At 42.1% G+C, this 22,936-nt stretch overlaps 2 protein-coding genes and 1 non-coding gene across 6 annotated transcripts in view; 2 read left to right on the forward strand and 1 right to left on the reverse strand.

Moving 5' to 3' along the window:
* Window positions 1–643: 643 nt before the first annotated feature.
* RP2 (RP2 activator of ARL3 GTPase) lies at window positions 644–16,052 on the reverse strand. Its single transcript, XM_053306825.1, has 5 exons — window positions 15,745–16,052; window positions 8,013–8,678; window positions 5,964–6,078; window positions 3,664–3,749; window positions 644–2,311 (listed from the first exon to the last, which is right to left on the reverse strand). The coding sequence occupies exons 1-5, from the start codon at window positions 15,871–15,873 to the stop codon at window positions 2,228–2,230; spliced, it is 1,080 nt and encodes a 359-aa protein (XP_053162800.1). The 5' UTR covers window positions 15,874–16,052; the 3' UTR covers window positions 644–2,227.
* Window positions 9,548–9,709, forward strand: LOC128352622 (U1 spliceosomal RNA). The gene has a single exon (XR_008320541.1). It is a non-coding gene; the product is annotated as a U1 spliceosomal RNA (small nuclear RNA).
* Window positions 16,053–16,112: 60 nt separating the features above from the next.
* SLC9A7 (solute carrier family 9 member A7) overlaps window positions 16,113–22,936 on the forward strand; it is a 76,719-nt gene continuing 69,895 nt past the window's right edge. The window contains exon 1 of one of the 4 annotated variants that reach the window (XM_053306821.1): window positions 16,113–16,330. In XM_053306821.1, coding sequence (XP_053162796.1) covers window positions 16,213–16,330 — 118 coding nt within the window. In that variant the 5' untranslated portion in view covers window positions 16,113–16,212. Of the gene's footprint in view, window positions 16,331–20,270; window positions 20,858–22,936 lie in introns of those variants that run through there. The other 3 variants (XM_053306819.1, XM_053306820.1, XM_053306822.1) reach the window with 3 other exon arrangements.

Here is a 22,936-nt window from a genome sequence, read left to right on the forward strand (position 1 = left end):
ACATCTCCAATGTCTAGTTTGTGCTTATGTCATCCACCCCAATTCAAGATGGCTGACACATGAAATTAGCAAGTGGGGTAACTTAACTGTCTAACCGATTTGGATCAAATGTGGTCTAGTTGTAGGGATAGTGAAAGGGAAGTAGGCAGATCCATTCTTACTAGAACTTCTTAATATTTTGGGGCAGTACTCATACATGTTCTCTAAGTAAGCATTCTTGTCTGCAAAGACATCTGGCAGAATAGCAGTATTCTTTCAATTTTCAAGCAGATTTAAGCCTTCCAATCTGATCCTGGATTTATACTCCCCTTTCCAAGCTTATTTATCTGTACTTTGAGAAACCATGCCATTATATTAAGTCACTATCATGATTACTTAAAGATACAGGATCTGGACACTACAGACATACTTTCCTAGGTTAGAGGATATGCCTGCAAATTAGTACTGAAGAGTCCTATGGGATGGAATTTGGAATTAGTTACATGAAGCCATAGATACAATGCTAAAATTGGTTGGAACATTACTCCTCTCTCATATTTGTAAATTGAACTGAGCAATGGAAGAAGCTGAATTCCTTATGCATGATAAGTGTTTGCTTATATGACCATTCACCATTCTATACTTTAATAAGACTAAGGGCAAGTTTCATTTAAATATTTATTATAAATCACAGTTCACAAGCGCTAGTCAAGCTGCATATAAAAGCAACAAACATATAAAACCCCAATAAAGCACTTACTGTAATACAATAGATACCAATGAAATAACTGTTTTACATTGTAAAGAATAAGAGGTATTATTGGATTAGCAATAATTCACAAAGGTATTCAGAAACTACATAGAATCCTTCAATGTTGACAGTATAAAAAAAATCAGGAAACATTATAAAAAGTTGACTGATTTTGATGAAGTAGTTACCCATTTGGTTTACTGTGTTCTCTCCCTACACAGGACTTCCTCTAAACTTTTGTTTCCTGCCAAAGTCTCAGCTAAATATTCTGTAGGCTTTAGTCAGCATAAAGTGCTAATATAGGAGAGAAACCCTTACATATAGCACATATTTACACACAGTGATTACAGAAATTAAGTTAGCAAAGCAACATCAATTTGCTTTAAAAAACTCAAAACAATTTTTAGACCTCAGTCCTATATATACACATCATGTCTACTTGGTTTGCTCATAGCACACTTTCTTCTCAAAGCATGGTTCAGCATGGCTGAAGAAATATGGTTTGTACTCAATTGCATTAATTACTATACTCATAATATGGCAAGACTGATTCTGTTAACCCTTTTAATTATTGTAATCTTCATTTTGACATTCCAAACCAGCTGAAAGTCCTGCAGATTCTTCTTACTTCCCTATTCCAGATTGTGGAGGTGTGTCAAAGTTTACAGATGACACAAAATTAGAATGAAGTCAGTACTTCCTAAGTTCTGAGGGCAGATCAAAAGGCAGGATTTGCAACCTTCCATTTTGGATTGGACATCAAGCAGGAATCATAAGCACAAATCTCTTGTGCTTCTGCAAGCCCACTACCTTCAAGTGTCAAAATATATCCTTTGACTTGTCCTGATGCAATATCCAAAGCAGCAAGAGCTGCAAGACTTCACGTTGGAAGCACTACCCCACATGCCTCTGCAAATCCCAAATCTGAGCTTTTGTACAGTCCTTGTGTAGTTTAGCCAAAGCAACTGGATCCTAAAAGCCAGGACTTGAGAGCTAATTGTTTAGGTAACTGGCTTCTTTCACAGCCAAAGTTAAGCACTTTAAAATCACATTGGGAGAATTAAATGCTTATACTTGCCCACTGATATTAAGACCTTAGCAATGCACCCATATTTTGTAAAGCATGCTGCCTACAAAAGGTAGATTTATGCCCAAAGATAAAGTTTTAATTGCAAATCTGTTACAGCCAACTAACTTCTATAAACCTATCAGATTATTATTGATAGAAATTTTGCTTATAACATTCAAACATGTGCATAAAAGAATTAGAAATAATCAGATCAGGATTAAAGTTACACAATTTCATTTTATAAAAAGATCTTGCAGAAAGTATTTATAATGTAAGGTGGCATTTCTGGGATGCATTCAGTTTTATTTATTTTGTTTAAAGGCAGGATGAAAGTCTTTTTCCTAGAATTTGTTTGACTCTCCGTGCAGAGTGCTATACAAACCTAACACATCAGTTGTCAAGGTGGTTAGCCATCAGTAACATACACTTCACATTCCCATCTGCATATCAGCAAAGTTATAGAAGCCGTCTACTTCTCTGGAAGCAGATGCCTTGTCCTCCGATACAAAAATCTATTTTTAGAATAAAAGGAAAAGCAATTATGTCTATATCCACATCTATAAGCTTTCTTTGACAGATCCATAATTCTTATACTTTTAGTAATTATGTGAACACAAACTAGGAAAAAGTATCCACACTTACTGTTATGATACCAGCCATCTAAATCTTGATTATACAGTATGGTTTATTATTAATACAGTATATTAATCTTGGTAGATCGAGAAACAGGAATAGTTTACTCTCCACTATGCAACAAAAAGTACAGGAGGACCTTGTTAACCACAGATTTAGCACTCGCAGTTTAACATATTTGTGGTTGGTTAATTAGCACCTGACTTTAGTACATGCAGAAAAAACTGCGAAAAGGGGTTAAATGCACATATCTGTGGGCTGGGGTGGCTGGAAATGATCTTGCAAGTCATTTCCAGCCACCATTTTGACCTCCGGAAAGATTGGGAGCCATTTTATGGCTCAAACAAGGCAAAAACCATGATTTTCGGCACTGTGAATGACAGTAGGGGACTTTGAGGGGCCATTTGGGGGGCAGTGGGGCAAAACCCACCATTTTTGGCATCTGAAAACCTAACAACCTGATTCCCATTGCCCTAATGCCACGTTCTTGGCAAATTTGCTATTCGCCACGCCAGCAAACAGGATTCTCCTGTTCGACTTCCAAATTATGCTGTTTTGAGATGGTAGGTACATGTTAGTTTTTGCACTGACTCCTTTGGTTCAGTTGCTTTTAGTAGATTCTCTTACAGGCTTGGAGAGAGGCTTTAATATATTCCCACACCAGAAAGGCAAGAGCAAAATTTCATTCATGCAACAAGGCTACATGTAGAACAGAGGGTGTGCGCCAGAGTGTGCCTGCATGTAAAGTAATCAGCTGGATCATCCCATACTTGTGAGAGAACTGCCTTCCACTCATGCTACATGGATCCAGAGAACCATGAGGGGAAGAAGAAAATTATGGTAGTGCTTCTGCAAGTTATAGAAAAATATTACTCACAATGCAGCACAATGTACTGGGGTCACATTACAAGTAACATAGCAAGTAAGATTCAGGCTATAGCATATAACTAGTGGGTCATTAAAATACTTTGAAAAGAGCATGTGGAAAGCCTTACACAAGAGCATGTGCAAACCGAATAACTCATCAGATACGCTCTTCTGCTACGCCAAAAATAGTCCTCCTGTGAGCAGATATGGCTGCCTGCTAGTGGAAGTAGTAAGATTTAATGTGATCATTGACCTGCAAAGCTAGTGCAAGGAGAGTTTTGAATCTAACCCAAAACGTTGTGAGCAAATAGATAAAACATGGCATATAGTAAAAATTCACGATCCAGAGAAATCTGGTACTCACCTTGGCTCCACTGAATACATTAACAACAATGTCTTGGCAAGCTGCTACAGAACCATCTCCACTGAATTCCAGTGCAACAACAGGTCCTAGGAAACAGAAGTGTGTGTGTTTTTAAAACACATTATAAGGTTTCCAAGATTTGACCAATTGAAGCCTTTGCTGGCATTTCTGCCCATTCATCACAGTAAGAACCAAAGCAACCAGACAGAAGAGAAAGTAAAACACAGAAGTCCTGTACCAAAGGAGAAACAAAATATTTTATGTGTGCACGATGTTGCATGCAAGCTGCAGAGAACAGTGCCACAGCCATGCGCAGCCTTTGCTAGAATGAGTGCCACACCCAGAAATGCTTACCTGCTTTTTAAGGGAACTGCTCCCTGTCCTGCTCAACTGGTTTGGCTGTGGGTGCCCGAGCTGGTTTGGTGCTTCCCAAAGGAGGCACTGATCCGGTCCGTGCACATCCCTGGTGGACTGTGCTACTAGGATTGCTGCCTGGATACAATAGTATCCACTAAATCCAGAACAGCGTACTATTTTTCTAAAGGCGAGGCAGAAGGTAAGTGTATTGGATGTGAAGTCAGCCTATGTTTATTTTCAAGCAGAAGACTAACAGTAGCACTTCAGCAAAAAGATGGCTGTACAATTGAGAACAGTTTGTAGAGGCCAATTAGTGTTTAGTTAATGTAGTGTGCTCATTTCTTTACCCAGTAATTCAGTGATGTTCATTTCTTTCCGCAACAGAGGCTTGATATTTTGATGAGGTTTTAAATTCAATGTTAAGCATAGTATTGAGATCAATGTGTCCTAACTAGCATTAGTCTTTAGAGGAGTTCTGCTATGAAGTAAGCTCTAACCACCCTTCATGGTTTCCCCATTGTAAATATGCAAATGCTTGGCCAAACAAGCCAGCAATCACTGTCACTCAGTAAACAGGGCCTGTTCTAACCCTAACCCTTAACAATCAAATGCCAAATCATGCATATGGAAAAGTAGGGCATCCAAGACCTACATGAGCATTTTTCCGAATTAGAGGTGGTTGTTTTTTTAGTGGCAGCTACCTCTTACAACTGGCTGGCAAAGCAGCTAGCTCAAGCTCTCTGCATTGAACCCACCCCTAGAACAAAGCCAACCTCACAGGTCTGGCCTGTGAGGACTGTTGTGACAGCCCCTCCCTCACCTTCCCAGGAGTATGGAAAGACCAGTGTGCACTGAGGCAAGAAAGGATGCGCCCAGGTCAGTGAGCTCTTGTCTTCAGCTCCTGAAAAGACCAAGAGCCTGAGAAGTTTTATTAATCTGTAATTTGCTTCTTTTAATACTGTAAGCTGCTTTGGGTGGCTTTGTCAAAGCAGAAAGGCAGTATAAAGATGTAGCAAATAAATAAACTAACCACCTCTCAATAGCAAGTGGCCTGATCAGGATGAGGGTGCTGGACTCCTTTGACCCCTAAGAGGCAACCCTCTTTGGTGGTCAATCACCTGCACATCAGTCCTGCAAGAAAAGCCCTGCACCTGGAAATAAGCACCTTCCAAGGCAAAGATTAGCAGTCCTCTGAAGCAGACCTATCTATGCAGTGATGCTGTAGTCATCTACAATTTTTCTTAGTAGCCCACCCCTTTTCTCTCCCTTGCCCTGGCAGCATCTGACAGAGATGGAGGAAGATCAGGCAGTTATATGGCCCAGGTTGTTGGGCATCTGGTGCTCTTATTGTCTTACTCCCATGAGAACCTATGATTACACATTCACAACATGATACTTATTTCTATTTCCCCTTCCTTATATCAAAACATCCCCCCTCTCCAGTTTCACAACAATGCTTTCAAATCACTTAAGGGTGAAGTAATGCGGAACAAGTAAAAGAAGCTTCAATACCTTTTGAGGAAATCACTATCTGTAAAAGACTATTTTCAGAAAAATTATTGTTGGACAGTTAGTAACCTTATCCAGGCAAAGTAACCAAGTACATGTTGACTAATTTCAAGACAGCCTCTTCATGATTTTTTTAGTTAGCTTCAGTGGTTCTTGAGCCAAGTGGCTCTGTAGACCAACTCTGAACCCTTTATACAGTACCTAGTAGCTTAGCATGGCCCTTATGTCTAAATTTTGTTAGAAGGCACTATTTTATCACCAACATGGTTTCTGGCATATTTTAAACTATCTACTATACAAGTCAGTATAAGTCACTCAAATATAACCAAAATGTGAAATTCAGCCATCTCCATTACATGCAGTATGATATTCTACTTTTTCATTGCCTCTGGCATGTCACTAAATCAGTTATAGGCAACAGAAGAAATCCATACCTTTTTCAAGTAGAGGGATAAATTCAGATGCTCTTTGCTGGAACACTCGTACAGCATCATCAGCTTTCATTGAAACTTCTTTAGTCTGTACCAACCAAAAGCCTTTGCCAGTCATCTGTTAATTTTAAGAACTAAAAATTATTTTTAATACACATGTATTATATTATGCAATTTAGAATCTTGCATGCTTAGTCAGTGCCCATATTTTCATCCATATACTCAGCATCTGAGTATAACCCACACCCAAGTATTCTCTGTAGAAAATCAATCACTTTTGGGTGGGAAACCTCCTGCATACCCTGCACTTGTGTACAACCTGTGAGGTATATGCCAAAGAGCCATCTCATCTGCCCTTGCAATGGAGCTTGCCACCACTCCAAAAGCCAAAGAATATCTTTAGGATGTAGCCCGAGGAATCCTAGGGGAGATGGGAGGTTCTTCACACATCTCCCCCTCTACTTTGCTTTTACCACTGGTTCTTCCCCAAACTGTAAGTAATATATTGTATTTAAATGGTAGTGCATGGCGTAGGGTGATTGATTACTTCAACCCCACATCCTCTTGTGCCAGATGCAAAAAACTGTACACCTGCAGCAGGGTGTGAGAGAATATGGTATATATAAACACGGTTTATAATATTAAGCCAGTTCCTCATTCATTTATTATAAAATCTCTATTAGAATGAACCTCAGGTTATCCATAGCTAGACAGTATACCAGCTTATCAAGCTACAAAGAGATACAGCACAGTTACAAGTGGGTTCTTTTGCAAGTGGGTATATATGAAGTCATTACAAGAATTCTGCCTTTATGATTTGGCAATAGCTTGAATCCAAGAAAGGAGAGCCACATGATAGGGATGTGCATGGATCCGGTGGGGAGCAGTTAGGTGGGGGGCAATTTTGAGGGGGAGGGTGCACTGGAGGTAACCCGCACACATGCACGTAGGACAGATGTGAGTGCACGTTAGGTGCACGTGGGTGGGTTACTTCTGGTCCAAGGAGAGAATGGCGTGGCAGGGAGATACACTGATGCTCTGTCAAACTGGTTTCACAGAGAGCGCCAGCGGGGGGAGAGGGTAAGTGCACCCTCCCCTACCCTTAAAGTTATCCCCCCCACCTGCCTTCAAACCACCAGGTACTTCAATCTGTTCAGAGGCCTGTAAAAGGGCCTCTGAACAGGTTTGTGCACATGGAGGAGTATTTCATTACTTATGGTAATGCAATCAATTCAAACAAGTTATATACAATTGAATTTGTTAGAGGTGCTTTTTCAGTCACTGACTGAATAATCAGGCATCGCACAGCAACCCTGGAAAATTGAGTCCATGCTGATTATGAGAATTTATATAGCACTAATGTACAACACGTAGTCATACCTACTCTCGCTATACAGATACCACAAGCAGGGTGTGTTTAGCTATTACTACAGCCAGAGTAGTAACTTACAACCAGTTCTCTTTAATCCGAGTTCTAAACTATGATCCAGGGCTGAATTCTACAAAGCTTGAGATCTCACCTCAGTATACCTTACATACAAATGGACAGCTTTTGAACGAAAATTTGTGGTCAGCTTTGAAAAGCACAAAAGCTAAAGACTCATTTCTAGTGGTCCTGGAGTACTGCTTCATTTTTCCTGATGTTCTACAAATCCTCCCTTGTTCTCCTTAGCATCAGAGCCATGTATAGACAGCAGATTGAGCTACCCTATCCACACTTCATAGTCTTTGACTATCCTTGCACTTGTAGATTCCCTGCAAACAGCTAGAAGAAAAGCAATAGGAGTCTATCATGCAGCCTATTTGGAATACCAGGATTCTCAGACAACTGTACACCTCACACTAAGATTCCAGTCTATAAAGCATTTATTACTGCAAAGGAAAACTCCTCCAGAATAGCAGTGAGCGACATTCTACAACTTGGCTATACTAAATGCAGCTTCCCATTAGCAGGCTGCTAAGCAGAAGTTCAGTATTTTAAGTCAGTATCTTAAAAAGTTATATAATTGCTCAAAGAAATAGGTCAAGCTGTAAAAGCAAAATGCTTCTCACCTCATCAATTAGCTTCCTAGCATTTGCAGTTGTGTAATCCCCTGCAAAGAATACTGCCAAGCACGATTCCTCGCTGCACTTTTGACGTCTGCCCTGTGTGATTGGAATGATGCTCCTGTTGGCATCAGTTGAAATCCTGACTGCTTTCAGTTCTTCAGCAGCTGGCAGAGATACATAGTCCTCAACTTTGGCACCCTCAGGTAGAAGACTCCAATTGTTTTCTCCTGAGACTGGTGTGAAGTCATGAATATTGCTCCATGTATTGTTGAAAATGCTCAACCCAGCATCTTTCATCTGCAAAGCCAACTCTGGATAGTAGTACTGAAAACACCCAAATTTCATACCTGTAGAGGATTCAATAATGGGCTGGGTAGCACAGCACAGAAACACGTCCATCTTTCTGCAGTCTCGGGAACGAAACTGTTGGCAAGCCACTACACATTTACAGTCTTTGCAGTCACGGAAAAATACGCTGCCTTTTATCGGTCCTAAAAATATTTGGCAGCCTGTACAATCATCAATAGTTATTGTAGCAGAATGGTCAAAGATATAGATATTGCAGTTTTCACAGTCCTGAATAACAAACTGTTGCCCTGAAACTTTTCCAGGTAAACGTCCTACTGTTTCATCCTTTAGTCCAGAAAACATGTAGTCTTTAGGATCAATCTGAAAGAGAATACACAATCATGTAGCTTGACCATTTTACACTTGGGAGGAAAGAGTTATTGAGAGAAAGTTAGGCCATACAATTTAGAATCATATTTATGTTAATAATCTGGTTCTCTTCCAAAGATATTTTCAATCAATCCAAGCAACAGAGTCTTAAACTTTTTCATTCACATTCCTAGCACTGAATATATGTTAAGCAATATTCTAAATTGTATTAAGTATTTTAATTGTTCTATTTTAAAAAGGATTTAGCAACTTTGTTTTTGCTTATACCTATATAAATATTAAGTAATCCAATTGTTCTGTTGATCTCCAAAGATAAGATATAAACAATAAGGAAAAGTGTTTAAATTAACTACTTGTTGGTAAATAAAGCTTTTGAGTTAGACAGAACAGAGAGACATTCAACTAAATATTAGATGATGTCTTCAAATAAAGTCAAAGATCATCTGCAATAGAGTCAGTTTATTGTAAACAGTCTACAAGATCTTAATGTCAAATGCAGAATTAGTACTACAAATGCTCAAATTACCCCACACCTTTGAGGGTTCAATAGAGAAGGATAGAGAATGAACTGTTGCTTTCAGGGGTAGGGGAAGAACTCTGCTTAGGCAAGGAAAAAAGTGGGTTCCATGCCAAGCACTAACAGCTGTTTCTTTTTTGTCCTCCCACCACCACACAGATTTGGCAATTTTAACAATACAGTTGCAGGATTGTTGCAATCTAGTATGACTTCCTCAAAAATATCTGTTATTGCCAATTTCTTTCAGGAACAAATAGCAACTTCCAACCAAATACCTATTCATCTAACTCTCACTGGACTTTCAAACATTCATCTTATAAAATACAGTCAAAATTAGCACTAGTTTCTCAACTAGTAGGGAGATACCTTGATCATGAAGGAGGTTTTCCCAGGGTGAGGCTCATCCATTGCACTGCGGGTGTGGTGACCCCTGCGATTTCCCCAAATGTGAGAAACTCGACTGCATAATTTGTGGTAGTGCAAAATAAGTGGCTATTGATTTTTAAATACCCTTTTAAAAAAGTTTATGGAGTTCATTTTTTATTTTTATTTTTAAAGAACAAAAAGTGATATCCTTCACCAACCATGAGGGTTCCGTTCTGGAAAAACCGTGTGGTTGGCGAGGCATTAAAGTCTATGGGAAACAGAGTTAAGGGAACCGCGAAAGCGAAAACATATAAAAAGAAAAGGAAAATGCTTTTTTAAAATGTGGGGGGGTTTCCCCATTAAAAATCCCTTAATATCACCAAGACCAAGAGGTATGAGCAGATTTGAGCTGGGGGGGAGGAATCTCAGTTCTCCATGGCTTAACAGAAAACAGCCTGGTTCAGGAGCCATGGCACAAGACAAATCACATGACTATCAGCAGAGCTCTCAGCATGGTGTGCTGACCAGAAGTACAAGCCCACACAGCATACTTCCTCTTTTTCCTATTTGTGGGGTTGGCTGCTATAACACTCAACAGGCATCAATGCCTCTTGCATTTTTGAAGATGGTCTGCTATATTTAGAACTAGTTTTATAGTACACCTTAATGAAACCCAGAGCAAGTTAGTATACTTAATCCTACTGAAACAAGTTATTAGCCATGGTTTTAAGCCTTACACATTTTAACAGAATTGCTACCTCTTACCTTATACAATACACCAGGCTTACTTTGGCCTCCAAAGATGTGAAAGGCAACCAGCAGTTTACCAAAACCAGGCCTGAACAACCTAAGGCCCGAGGGCTGGGTCTGGCCTGTAAGAGACTTGTTTGCTAGCCCCAGGGGTGGCCCAAGGTATTGTGGTGCCTGAGGAAAGGTGCAAAATTTTGTCTTGTCCCATGGCCCTTGTGGGGGCCAGCCCCCTTTCAAATTTAACCCTTGCAAGCTTTGAAAGTGTATGGGGGGCAGGGAGGAGGAAAGTTTGCTAGCAGCCTCCTCTTCTCTCCTCGTACAGCATGCAAACTCTGCAAGAAGTGTGATGAGATATGCTGCTTGCAAAGTCAGCATGGGTTAGATGCCAACTCTTCTGTAGTATGCCTGAATGGAGGAGATGAAGCCAACTAAGTGCATTACAGTGAGTCAGTAACAGCATCAACAACAAAGTGGATGTTATCAAGAACAAACACCACTTCCATGGGAGCAGGTGCCCCAAGTATGCCTAGAATTGCAGCCTGAAAGCAACAGTGATTTAGGGAGCTGAGAGGACTTGGCATGCACTTTGGGTGCCCCATTGACTAACTAGGGACTGGACCTATATTCTGGCCACTATCCTTGGTTAGAACTGTAGGTCCCTTGACAGGGAGAGTAAGCTATACAACTAACTAATAATTTCCACTAATATTTTAAATAATTAATTTTAATGTAATAATTAATGCACTGAAAATTGACCCCAGCCCCTGCACACCTCATGGCTGATTTCAGCCCACCAGGGCATTTGAGTTGTGTGCCCATGAACTGATCTAAGCATTTCAAAGGTGACTCGGTATTTGTGCAATTCCATATTGCTTTACTGTATTGTTTTGAGGGCTGTATGTCTGCTGTAAAAGGTTCTATATACCTACCTAACACAGAAAGGGCATACCGCATTTACTTCTCTATATTATGTCAAACTAAGGGGAACTGACAGGAAAGAAGTTATGCAAATGCTAAACTGCTGTCATGTACTTTCAAGTGTGCTGTATCTACAGAAGTATCTTTTGTATATGTTGAACCTTATCACAAACTGGTTCCCATGTCTGATTTGTGCAAAACAGGGCAAGTTTAGGTGCAGAAGAATGTCAAGAACCTAGCAAAGTTCAATAAGGTAGTAATCTATGGTAGTAGGGATGTGTATAGTCTGTTCAGTCTTGTGCAACTGTACATTTAGTGGTTTGAAATCACATATTTGTTTGTACATAGTTCATCAAAATAATTGAACTAGCTGATAGTTAGTGTATTAGTAGAGTAATATCTTGTCTAATTTAAAGAATAAGATCATCATCATTTATTGCACCCAGTGTCTTGACTCAAAGCGCAACAGAAGGATTGCAGGCACACTAATAACTGCTCCAGTTTTAGCTACACTCTGTCCATTTGGGGATTCAACCAATTTGAAATCAGTTCTAGGATTTCATTCAGTAGCCAATTACATAGGAAGCTGCCATATACTGAGTCACACCATTGGTCTATCTAGCTCAGTATTGTCTACCCAGACTGGCAGCAGCTTCTCCAAGGTTGCAAGTGGGAATCTCTCTCAGCCCTATCTTGGAGAAACCAGGGAGAGAACTCGGAACCTTCTGCTCTTCCCAGGGCGGCTCCACCCCCTGAGGGAAATATCTTAGTGCCCATACATGGTCTCCCATTCAAATACAACCAGGGCAGACCCTGCTTAGCTAAGGGGACAAGTCATGCCTGCTACCACAAGACCAGCTCTCCTCCCTCCATTCTAGGTTTTGTATGCATGCCTTCAATATGACAGCATTGTCACCCCAATGTTATTTTTTTACTAGCTCAAGACACTCAGGATATACATTACAGTCTAGCAGCATCTTTTGCTGAAAAGGTCACCTGGGAATAAAAACACACACACAAATAGAGAAGTATAGTTCAAAACAAATTACTAAATGAAACACCAGTTAAAGTAAAAACTCAGATAATTTATCCAACAATAAGAAGGAATGCCTTCTGGGGGAAAAATAGCCCTTGATATGAAGCATCTACCTTGAGTCTTCTTTGCCAGGACTCTTATAAAGAAGCCTCCTTTATCTTAATTCCAACCCTCCCCCACAACCAGTCTTAGAACATATTAAACCCGTGGTTGACATAATCCACTTGAAAGCTTTAGGTGACGCACAAGGGTATTTAACCAAGGTTAAATGTAAAAATTACTGTTGTAGAACTCTGTCTAGATTTACACCCTTTTCCACATTTCAGTCAAAAGCCACTCAAGTTCAAATATTTGTACTGCATTCAGACATACCAGGCCAACTAATGGCTTTTTAAAAAGCTTCTGGCATAAGCATAGTTCATTCATTCAATTTCATTCGATAGTTACTATGGTATCTGAGAAAATACAGAGGTACATTTTATTCCAAATAGAGCTTTCAGTGGCTTGGGAGCAGGATACCTGAAGGATTGTTTTTTTTTCTATAAGAACCTGTCAGAACATCAAGTCCTGCTAGGGAAGCACTTCTCAACATCCCACCAAGATCTGAGGCTTGTCTAGTACAATGCAGGGGTGGGTCTAGGGAGGGAGGTTCCAGAGTACCCAGACTCAAACTCCCTTCCTAGAAAGGCTCTATTGCCCCTTTCAATTGTTTGCTTTTTAGACTGTTTTGTTTGTTTATGGAATGCCTGCATCATATCTCAATTTCTTCTAAGTCAACTTGAATGTTTCCCCCAATATTGAAGAGTCAGGTTATAAGTCCATTTGACTTACTTACATTTTGTCTCAATTTGAAGATTCAGTTAAAATATTTCAGACCTTAAAGCAATGGATGCTGTGTTTGCTGTCAAATACTTGATAAGTCAAAGAAAAGGGTGGAATCTGGCCATTGTTTGGCAAACTACTTAATGCATCTTCTTCACACACTAGATTTTGAAGAAGAATTCTATGTATAGCCATCAACTGGCAATTCTAGTAGCCAACACACACTGGCTTGGTCTGGTATTAGGCAAAGCTTCAGACAAGCAACAATTGGATTCTATTATCAGAGGTCTTCAGCAAATTAGTCTCAGTCCACCCTCCCTTACACAGTTATGTGAAGTGAGGTAGCTTCCATGTACTTTTAAAGCAGCGTTTTTAAACTTTGGGTCCCCATATGTGGCTGGGGATGATGAGAGTTGTAGTCCAACATAATATTGGGATCAAAGTTAAGAAACCCTGCTTTAAAGCATCCATGTCTTCATTTGCACTTTATTAAACCTCAGTTTAAAGTATCCAAGACAAATGTTTATTTTAGATAGATATTACACACACCACTTTGAGAACTTTTGTTTGAAAATGGTATATAATATCCATCATATTCATATCCCAAGACAAATAACCCAAAAAAACTAACAAGCATTTAAGAGTAGGCTTTATCACTATTATACTTACATCTTAGGGAGACTGTTAAAGGAAAGCTGTAATGTTTTCGCATAGGCACTAGATATCCCATGACGACAATTAATCCCTTCACATGAATTAGTGTTTTAGCCCTTGGTAGCCTCTTAACTACTAAGAGGAATGTGGTAGAAAACCCATGGGCAGCAGCATTTATATGTATCACGTAGTCTCTTGGTCAATCCCAGAAAAAGCATAGATAGGATCCATGACTTTCAGCCACTATGGCTATGTAGGGCAATGAGTCAGAAAGTTGAGAAAAGACTTGGGCAATGCAGTTAGTTTTAGAAAGAGGACATATGCAGTCTGCAGTTAGACACCCATTAACACATGAGTTACAGCATACTGCAGGTTTGCTCTAGTTACCCAAGAATTACAATGTCACTTTGGGGGAAGTTTTTAAGATTCAAATCAACAAGCTGGTAGCAGTTTATACTCCACAAGAAAGATTCCATTCAAAAATATTCCCATCTTATAGTACTTAATGTGCAATCAATAACGGTAAGACTGACCAGTTAAGGCTAGAAACAGGTAATAGGCAATCCTCCTATGAGCGAGGGAGATTGACTCACTTCCCCTTGTGGTAATGAGAACAGAGACTATATGGAAGTTATCTACAGTGGAAATACCAAGAAAAGCACAAGACCATAACATGATTCAAATGTTCCATATGCACACATTTCTCAAGTGCCCAATGCACAGGACAGCTAATAAATGCTAAGGGAACAAAACCCCAATGTTTTCATAGTCTAAGAGGTTTGCAAAGTCGAAAGAAAGAATACAGCAATTAGTTAAACACAGAGAGAATCCTATGGGGATGACAACAGCCTCAACCCTATACACAAGGGATGGCAGGGGAAACTTGAGGAAATCTTGTGTACTTGATGCAAACACCGCCACTGTCGGGCTCAATATTTACCATCAGTACTTCAGATTAAATCCCAGATGGGTAGCCACATTAGTCTTTAAGAGTACCACAAGACTGTTTTGCACTAACAAGCCCCTAACATTTTAGTGTGGCATCAGCTTTCAGAATTTCAACTAGCCCATTTCATCAGATACATGAACATTCAATGCATCTGATGAAGTGGACTGTAATCCATGACACTTTATGCCATCATAAATTTGCTAGCTTTTAAAATATGACAAGGACTGTTTTTAAAAGACTGCAAACTCCTATTCCATAAAAATGCATGGGGGGGGAAGTGATATTTAACTACCTTATTTACAACACAGCAGTGAAGATAACAAGCACATTCCCCAAGGATTTAAAAAGGGGAATCGCTGACACAGGGAAGGAATAAGAGACAAACGATTCGTGTAAATAAACTTTTCTCATTTCATGCTTCAAGAAAGAAGTTCATCTCAATGGCAGAGCAGCGTGTTTAACCCCATGATGGTCGTTTTACAATAAGAGCTGGCACTGTACTAAGCAGTCCAAAGCCACCAATCCCTGGCTAGGTCGCTTTGTTTATGTGCTGCACACACACACACACGTTATTTTCCTGCCAAGGCTCTCAAACCACGCTCAGAATGAACCTTGGAAATCCCCCCCACCCCATCACCTAGAAGAGGTACTGAAGGAAGGAAAACCGCTCTGACCACTCCCAATTCCGCGAGGACAGCGTGGGTGGCTGGTCCCAGGGGGATCCAGGGGGCAGCCAGTCCTCCATTCTGACTGAGCGCCCGCACGCATCCCTAACGGGACAGGAGACCAGCCAGTCCCTGGGAAAGCCGTAGGCGGCGGCTTCCACCCTCCACCGCCACCGAAGAGGGAAGGACGAGCCAGTCGAGGCGAGAGCGGGCAGAAGGCGAGAAGGAGCAGCCGAACAATCCTCGCCAAGGCGGGAGAAGAAGCAGACAAGAAGAGAGAACCAGAGAAGCGACTTGGACGGCGGAGGGGAAGATGCGTGTATTCGCGGTCTCCCATCTTTCCCCGGAGAAGCCCGAGAGCAAGGCGGAATGGCGGTTACCTTGGCTCGCTGGTCCCAACTGTACTGCGGCTGTTTCTCGGCCCCAGAGGCGTCTTGGTTTTTGCTCTCCGCGCTGGGCGGCTGCGGGTCTTTGGCGTGTTTCCTCCGCTTGGAGAAGAAGCAGCCCATGGTGCACCTCCTCCCCCTGCCCCTCGACCCGCCACAACACACACCACGGCTACAGGGCGCCCAAGAACACCGCCTCCTCAGACCAACCACCCGCAACGCCTCAAGCAGCTGCCCAAATGAGGCAGCGGCAGCCCCGCCCGCAGCTTTTTAGCGCCTGCTTCCGGCTTCTTCCTCACTCGTATCCCAGGGCGACCGCGGCTCCGCCCCAATCAAGGACCTGTCACCAATAGCAGCTTGGCATATCTAGAAACGTTTCCGTCAATCAACTTCGCCAGCGAATCCTCAACCACTCCTTCACCTCCCCTTCCATCCTGTCCCAGGAGGAGGCGGAGATAAACTATGTTTACAGAAAGGAAGAGAGGCTCCTCGCAGATCGGACCGTCGTACTTTGCAGCAATTCATTTCAAGAAGCGGGATGTGAAAGTGAATTTCTGCAACGAGAGATGCTTAAATTGCGGTATTTCGCTCTGAACGCTCTCATCCTTTTTTGAGCGGGGAGGATCTTTGTGACTACTCAGTGTAAAAGAAAAAGCACCCTGAATATGCTCAGAGGCACGGTCTTATTGAATTCGCCTGTACTATGAGTACTAAGATTCAAAGCACCATGGCCTAGTTCTAGTAAACCCCATCTCAGATTAGGTCTTGCCCAATAACTGTTGTATTATTGGCGCACTTCTTTCACCTTTTGAGTAAGAGGCTGCAGGTTTAGACTAACTCTTTTTACTGCATTTTCCAGGATCTCATCAAGGATTATGGGTGACTCTATTAAAAAAATTGTCTGCCATTTGATTATGTCTCATATTCACATATAATCCTGGCAAAGGTTTAATATTCATATTCAAAGTTCCAGTAATTTTTAAACAATCTACATTAATTTTGTATTCCTACTATAATATTTCAGTTCAGTTTAATACTTCTCATTGAACATTCAAAGCTAGGTAAATGCTGTGAACACATGAAGCCATCTTATGCTAAGTACTGGGGAAGTGGAGAACACAAAACAATAGGATCAAGCTATAAATGTAGTCTGAATAAAAATGGTTTATGGCAGGTGTGAGCAACTTGGGTCCCCGGATGTTGTTGGACTACAACTTCCAACATTAGCCATTGTAGATGCGGATGATGGGTTGTAGTCCAACAACATCTGGGAACCCGTGTTTGAGAATCCCAAATTCCTTTTATTATTTCATGCGCAGAATTGCATCTAGTACACTAGCCACTGAGGCCAGAAACTGCTAACTTTTGCATTTCTTATCTGTTTAGCACTTCTTCTGCAGAGCTAGGCATACTGATTTGAAGGATACACACTGGGCCTATTGATCTGAAGGATGCACAATCTAATCTTTTTATTTTTACACTTATATTCTGCTCTTCCTCCAAGGAGTCCAGAGTGCCTCTGAGAGTGGTGTACATAGTTAAGTTTCTCCTCACAACAACCCTGTGAAGTAGGTTAGGCTGAGAGAGAAGTGACGGGCCCAGAGTCACCCATTGAACATAAGAACAGCCCTGCTGGATCAGGCCCAAGGCCCATCTAGTCCAGCATCCTGTTTCGTACAGTGTCCCACCAGATGCCGCTGGAAGCCACAGACAGGAGCTGAGGGCGTGCCCTCTCTCATGCCATTACTCCCCTGCAACTGGTACTTAGAGGCATCCTGCCTTTGAGGCTGGAGGTGGCCCACAGCCCTCCGACTAGTAGCCATTGATAGACCTCCATGAAGTCATCCAAACCCCTCTTAAAGCCATCCAGGTTGTTGGCTGTCACCACATCCTATGGCAGAGAGTTCCACAAGTGGATCACGCGTTGTGTGAAAAAGTACTTCCATTTGTTGGTCCTAGACCTCCTGGCAATCAATTTCATGGAGTGACCCCTGGTTCTAGTATTGTGTGAGAGGGAAAATAATTTCTCTCTCTCCACACCATGCATGATTTTATAGACCTCTATCATGTCTCCCCACAAGTTTCATGGCTGAATGGGAATTTGAACCTGGGTCTCCCCAGTCCTAGTCGAGCACTCTAACCACTACACCACGCTGGCTCTCTTGTGCATGTTGAGTCTGAATAGGATCATTGGACTATATGTTGTCTTAACTTTAGGTCTTAACCCTGAATTTAATGGCATTTTTGGCCATTAAGGTTTTTAGCTATTAAGGTTGTAAACACACTTACCTGGGAGTTGATTGATTGATTAAGTGTTGTCAAGTTGGTGTTGACTCTTAGCGACCACATAGATTCTCTCCAGGATGATCTGTCTTCAACTTGGCCTTTAAGGTCTCTCAGTGGTGCACTCATTGCTGTCGTAATCCAGTCCATCCACCTTGCTGCTGGTCGTCCTCTTCTTCTCTTTCCTTCAACTTTTCCCAGCATTATGGACTTCTTAAGGGAGCTGGATCTTCACATAATGTGTCCAAAGTATGATAGTTTGAGCCTGGTCATTTGTGCCTCAAATGAAATTTCTGGATTGATTTGTTCTAGGAACCATTTGTTTTGTTTTCCTGGCTGTCCATGGTATCCTCAAAAGTCTTCTCCAGCACCAAAGTTCAAAAGCATCAATGCTTCTTCAAAGCCCAGCTTTTGCATCCATAGAGTGTCACGGGAAAAACCATTGTCTTAACAATTCTAATCTTTGTAGGTAGATTTACTTCCAAATAAACATGCATGGAGTTGGGCTGTACATTGTATGTAATCTTAAACATAAATGTAGAACAGAACCTTTCCAATACATAAATGAATAATTTTGCTGGATGTTACTTTACTTTGAAGAATATATGATAAACATTATACATTCTCTTTGGGAAATGCTGCTAGAAAATAGCCTCTAAGGAATTAATTATTCCAGTTGTTAATAGAAAATGTCAAGGGACTAAAAGGAGAGGACATAAGGAAACAAACATGTAAGCAGGTAATAACTTGAAGTTTCTCAATTTGATGTAATAATGTTAGCACATACACGTAAATTTCCATTTAGTGATGTTTAAAGTATTCAAATAATGTTAAGCCATTCAGTGATAGACAGTCAGTGACATGCCAGCCTCCCAGCCCCTTCATTGTCCCCACCTTTACTCGGCTCACTGGGGCATGCTGGTCGTTTACTCCTCCCTGAGGCACTGGGCTGCAGCTCTACTTTCTCCACAACTTGAGCAAGGAACGCCCTGGCTGGGTGGCATAGTCTGACAGACAGTGCTCGCCTTATGTCACGGCTGCTGCCTTCTGGACGATGGCCGGAGAATGTGGAGTACTCAGCCACAGATGCTACGTTTCTTGGACCGCCCCTGCTTGCCCCCTTCCCCGCAGTTATATCTGCGGAAGCAATGCAACCCTGTAGTACAGAGGAAGGTCGAGCCAAGCTTGAGAGGCGTGTTAAACAAACTTGCCCCAAACCGGAAGTCCCTCTTATTAAGCAAGAAGCAACCGCGTGTGTTTCGGAGCGGAGGACACTGATCTTACAGAGCCGCTGTACGTGGGGAGAGGCGGCTAACTATTTCGCCTCGCACGGATTGCCCGCTGAAAATCCGCCCCGCCAAGTGACTACTTCCCTCTGAAGCAGCTATTTCGAGTCCCACTGAGCTAGAGTGATACTACACAAAAATACTATTTGTAGCAGTAACTGAAATCTTGGGGCGGGACAGTACGAACTTCTCCGCCCTGTGTCGAAATGAAAAGTGGAACTTCGTAGCAGGAGAGGGAGAGAGATGCACGCGCTCATACCCCTAAATGGCGTGGTTGGCAAGGCAGTACGGGAAGTTTGCTGTCTGCGATGCCGTGACACTCTCCAGTGAAGTGTGCATAGCATGATTGCGATCCCGTGAGTTACAGGAACTCGAGCCTTCACGATTCTGCAATTCACACACAGCCACGCCATCACAACAGCAGCTCTGAGTGCAACTCTTTTGGAAAACACAGTTGGTTTTTGTTGCTGGACCAGCACTGGATGGGAGTTGACGGCAATCCCATGAGAGTCTCCCCCCGCCCACTTCATGATCTCACTTTCATTTCTGGGTTTGTAATCTGCGAGCGACGGGACAGCAACTGCAAGGATTGGATAGCCATTGGATAACAGGGTTGATAACTTTGTCCAGGTGTTTTCCGCACTCAGGCCTGGTCTATACATGCAGCAGAATGCAGTGACAAAATGGACTGCACCACTTCAGTCCCCCCCCCCCCCGAAGGCCTTTGAGGGAGGAATTTTATTTTTGAATGCTCCCCGGCTCTTTCCATATTAAAAAAAACTCCTTACAAAAAACACACACACTCGAACACAGCATGGAAAGGGCTGAGCTAAACCCTTTATCTCTGATGTGTTCGCTTTCTATTTGCAGAGAGGTTTTAAAAAATTAGGGGAGGATTCAAGATGGTATCTTCCCCCTTAGGGTCGGAGCAAGTCTCTATCCCAACACCTAGTTCCTCTGCATGTGTAGATCTTGCTTGCTTCAGTGCCGGAGCCGGAATGAGGTGACGCAGAGCGGCTACCTTGTGCCTTTAAGAAGCTGAAAAACAGCACGGCCACCGGCAAACGTATTTGGTTGCCGGGGCCTATATGTTGGAGAAAACCCGTGAAGGGGGTGGAGTTTGGAGATCCTGCGCACTGAAGTTGTTCCTGGCTTGGCAGGCAGGCAGGAGCTGGCCGAGTAGAGAGAGAACGGAAGCTGGCCGGGCATTGCAGAGGCTAGGAGCGTGGTGCGCTGCTGCGGGCAGGCAAGGGCGACAGAGGCGGGCGCCAGCGGTACTCCAGAAGAGCTCATGATGCCGCATCCTTTGCTCCTGCTGTTCCTGCTGCTTCAAGCGCCCCGGTTGTGCGCAGGGGAGCGGAGCAGCAGCGCCATGGAGGAGATTGCCACGGAGAAAGAAGCAGAGAAGAGTCACCGGCAGGACAGCGTGAGTCTCCTGACGTTCATTCTCCTGCTCACCCTCACCATCCTCACCATCTGGCTCTTCAAGCACCGCCGGGTGCGTTTCCTCCATGAGACCGGCCTGGCTATGATTTATGGTGAGTCTCAGACGCGAGCGGCGACGACGGTCCTTTCTGCCCCGCAGGCAGGAGCAAAAGAAGGGGTGCGTGTGATTTGCTGGTGGGGGTCAAGGATGCTGTTATACGTTTGCTTTTCTTCTCACATAACAAGAAGAGCGTGGGCACTTGTGTGGGGTGTTTCCCGTTCTTCTAGGGGCACTTTCGCTCCTCTTTCCCTGGCTCCTTCACCAAACGATTCACATATGATGACAAACCGTTTTTGTTTTTATTATTTATTAATTACATTTTTATATCGCCCTATACAGCGGCTCTGGGTGGTGCACAACAACATTTTTAATGTGATGCCTTCTGCATAGTTCTGTTTATTTATGAAGACTTATGGATTTCAAGGCTATTTGTTAATTATGTTGGCCCCTTCAGGGGAGGAAGTATTGCACTGGTTTCTAAATGGGTGGGTGAGAGCAGTGAATATGCCCAAAAAGAGCCAGACCCAAGACGGGGACAAACTAATGCTTGTTTTGTATCTGAGCAAATGTTTTTCTTTGTGTGTGAGATGCTGTAAGAGGTCAGGAGGGATTTTTTTTTTTTTTTTTTAGGGGAGGAAGGGAAGGTTAAATATTAGCTCAGTTTACTTGGTCATTTATCTTTCACTCAGTATCTTTGCTAGGAAATATGACGCTACTTTCTATTTCCCCTCTTTTTATCTTGCCTTCTATGAGTTCATGCATATGGCTCCTGTTGGTACCACTTTTCCAAGATCCAGTGGTTATCTGCACTCTGACTTTATGAATATGTATTCATTTGTACTTCTACTCTCTGCGGTTCATTCCCTTTTGGAGAAGAATGAGCAACCTCATGGGGTGGGGGGAGGCTCTGGTGTTTTTGTGTTGGTGCTCCTAGCAGACAAAACTAATGAGAAGCAAAAGGTTAAACTGCTAGGAGCATCATCTGCTGCCTTTTTATGTGCAGACAGCTGTAATATAGCTCTCTAAAATTCATGTTATATAATTGCATCCTGTAGCTTGGAGGCTTGTTTTGGATCATGATGGGGCAAATGTGTGAATGTTGGTTGCTTTTTACGTAATGAGATAGTAGGAATATGAACTAGATTTTCCTGTCACATATACTTGGTGGCAGCTATGTAATTTTCTTAATGGTGATCTATTGTTATGACATTTTCAAACTGTTCTCTGGGGAAATCTTCAAGCCTTATTATTAGAACGTTGCTTGATGATTTGAACTAGTAATGTGTAGGGTGGTGCAGAAGTTGTACCCCCTAGGGTACATGACAGTAAATATTTGAATTATAGTCTGACAGTGAGATTCTGTCATGTGCTATTTACAGATCACCCACCACATTCCTTACTTTTGCTGTATACAGAAGGGGCATCCTGTTACCTTGAAATACATCCCACTTGACTAGTCTGAACTCCATACTGAATGAAAACAAATCTCTTTAAACATTCATGTTGTCCCCCTGGAAGCTGGTTGTTGGCTAGCTGTGTGCATGTCCTTTTGCCTTGGCTATCTTTGACAGTTGATGCTTCCTGGCACCTACCCGATTGTAGTGGAGCTAGGCACCAGGAAAGGTTACACAATGAACTCTGAGTTGTTGGGAGTGATTAGGCAATGAAACAAGCACAGCAAATCCTTTAAAGGAGTTTCATGATAAAGTAAAAGTATATGTTTTCACTGTTGGACATGGCAGAGAACTGAGAGTTATCAACTTGCTACTCGCCAGATTTGATTAATGGTTGGTGCAGAGGACTGCATGTGAATCTACAACAGCACACAGTCTTATATTGGTCCATATTATCCTTGGATGTCAAACCGTTCTTACAAACATTATTCAAATTCTGTTCAGACAAAGCATTTTAAAACTCAGGGTCTGTTAGTGTTGTGCTGCCAATGTATTTGGTTTGTTTTGCTAATAAGAAGGAAAAAACCTCTTTCTATATAACTGGGCAAACTGCTTAAAATTCCATGGTGCAGCTGTTTGTTCTGCTAAGGAAGCACTGATGAGTGTTTACATGAAGAAAAGGCAACTGATTTCCCCCACAATGTCTGTTGAATGATTTCCTGAAAGTCAAATGCTTG

This window comes from Hemicordylus capensis, chromosome 3 (genome assembly GCF_027244095.1).
Source record: "Hemicordylus capensis ecotype Gifberg chromosome 3, rHemCap1.1.pri, whole genome shotgun sequence".
Taxonomy (NCBI): domain Eukaryota; kingdom Metazoa; phylum Chordata; class Lepidosauria; order Squamata; family Cordylidae; genus Hemicordylus; species Hemicordylus capensis.

Excerpts from the sequence above, each read along its gene's own strand:
- RP2 (XM_053306825.1), bottom strand. The coding sequence starts at position 15,873 with ATGGGCTGCTTCTTCTCCAAGCGGAGGAAACACGCCAAAGACCCGCAG. Across the intron at positions 8,679-15,744 it reads GTTGGGACCAGCGAGCCAAG|ATTGATCCTAAAGACTACAT; the intron begins GTAACCGCCATT and ends ATTCTCTTTCAG. Across the intron at positions 3,750-5,963 it reads TATCCCTCTACTTGAAAAAG|GACCTGTTGTTGCACTGGAA; the intron begins GTATGGATTTCT and ends TCTGTTTCCTAG.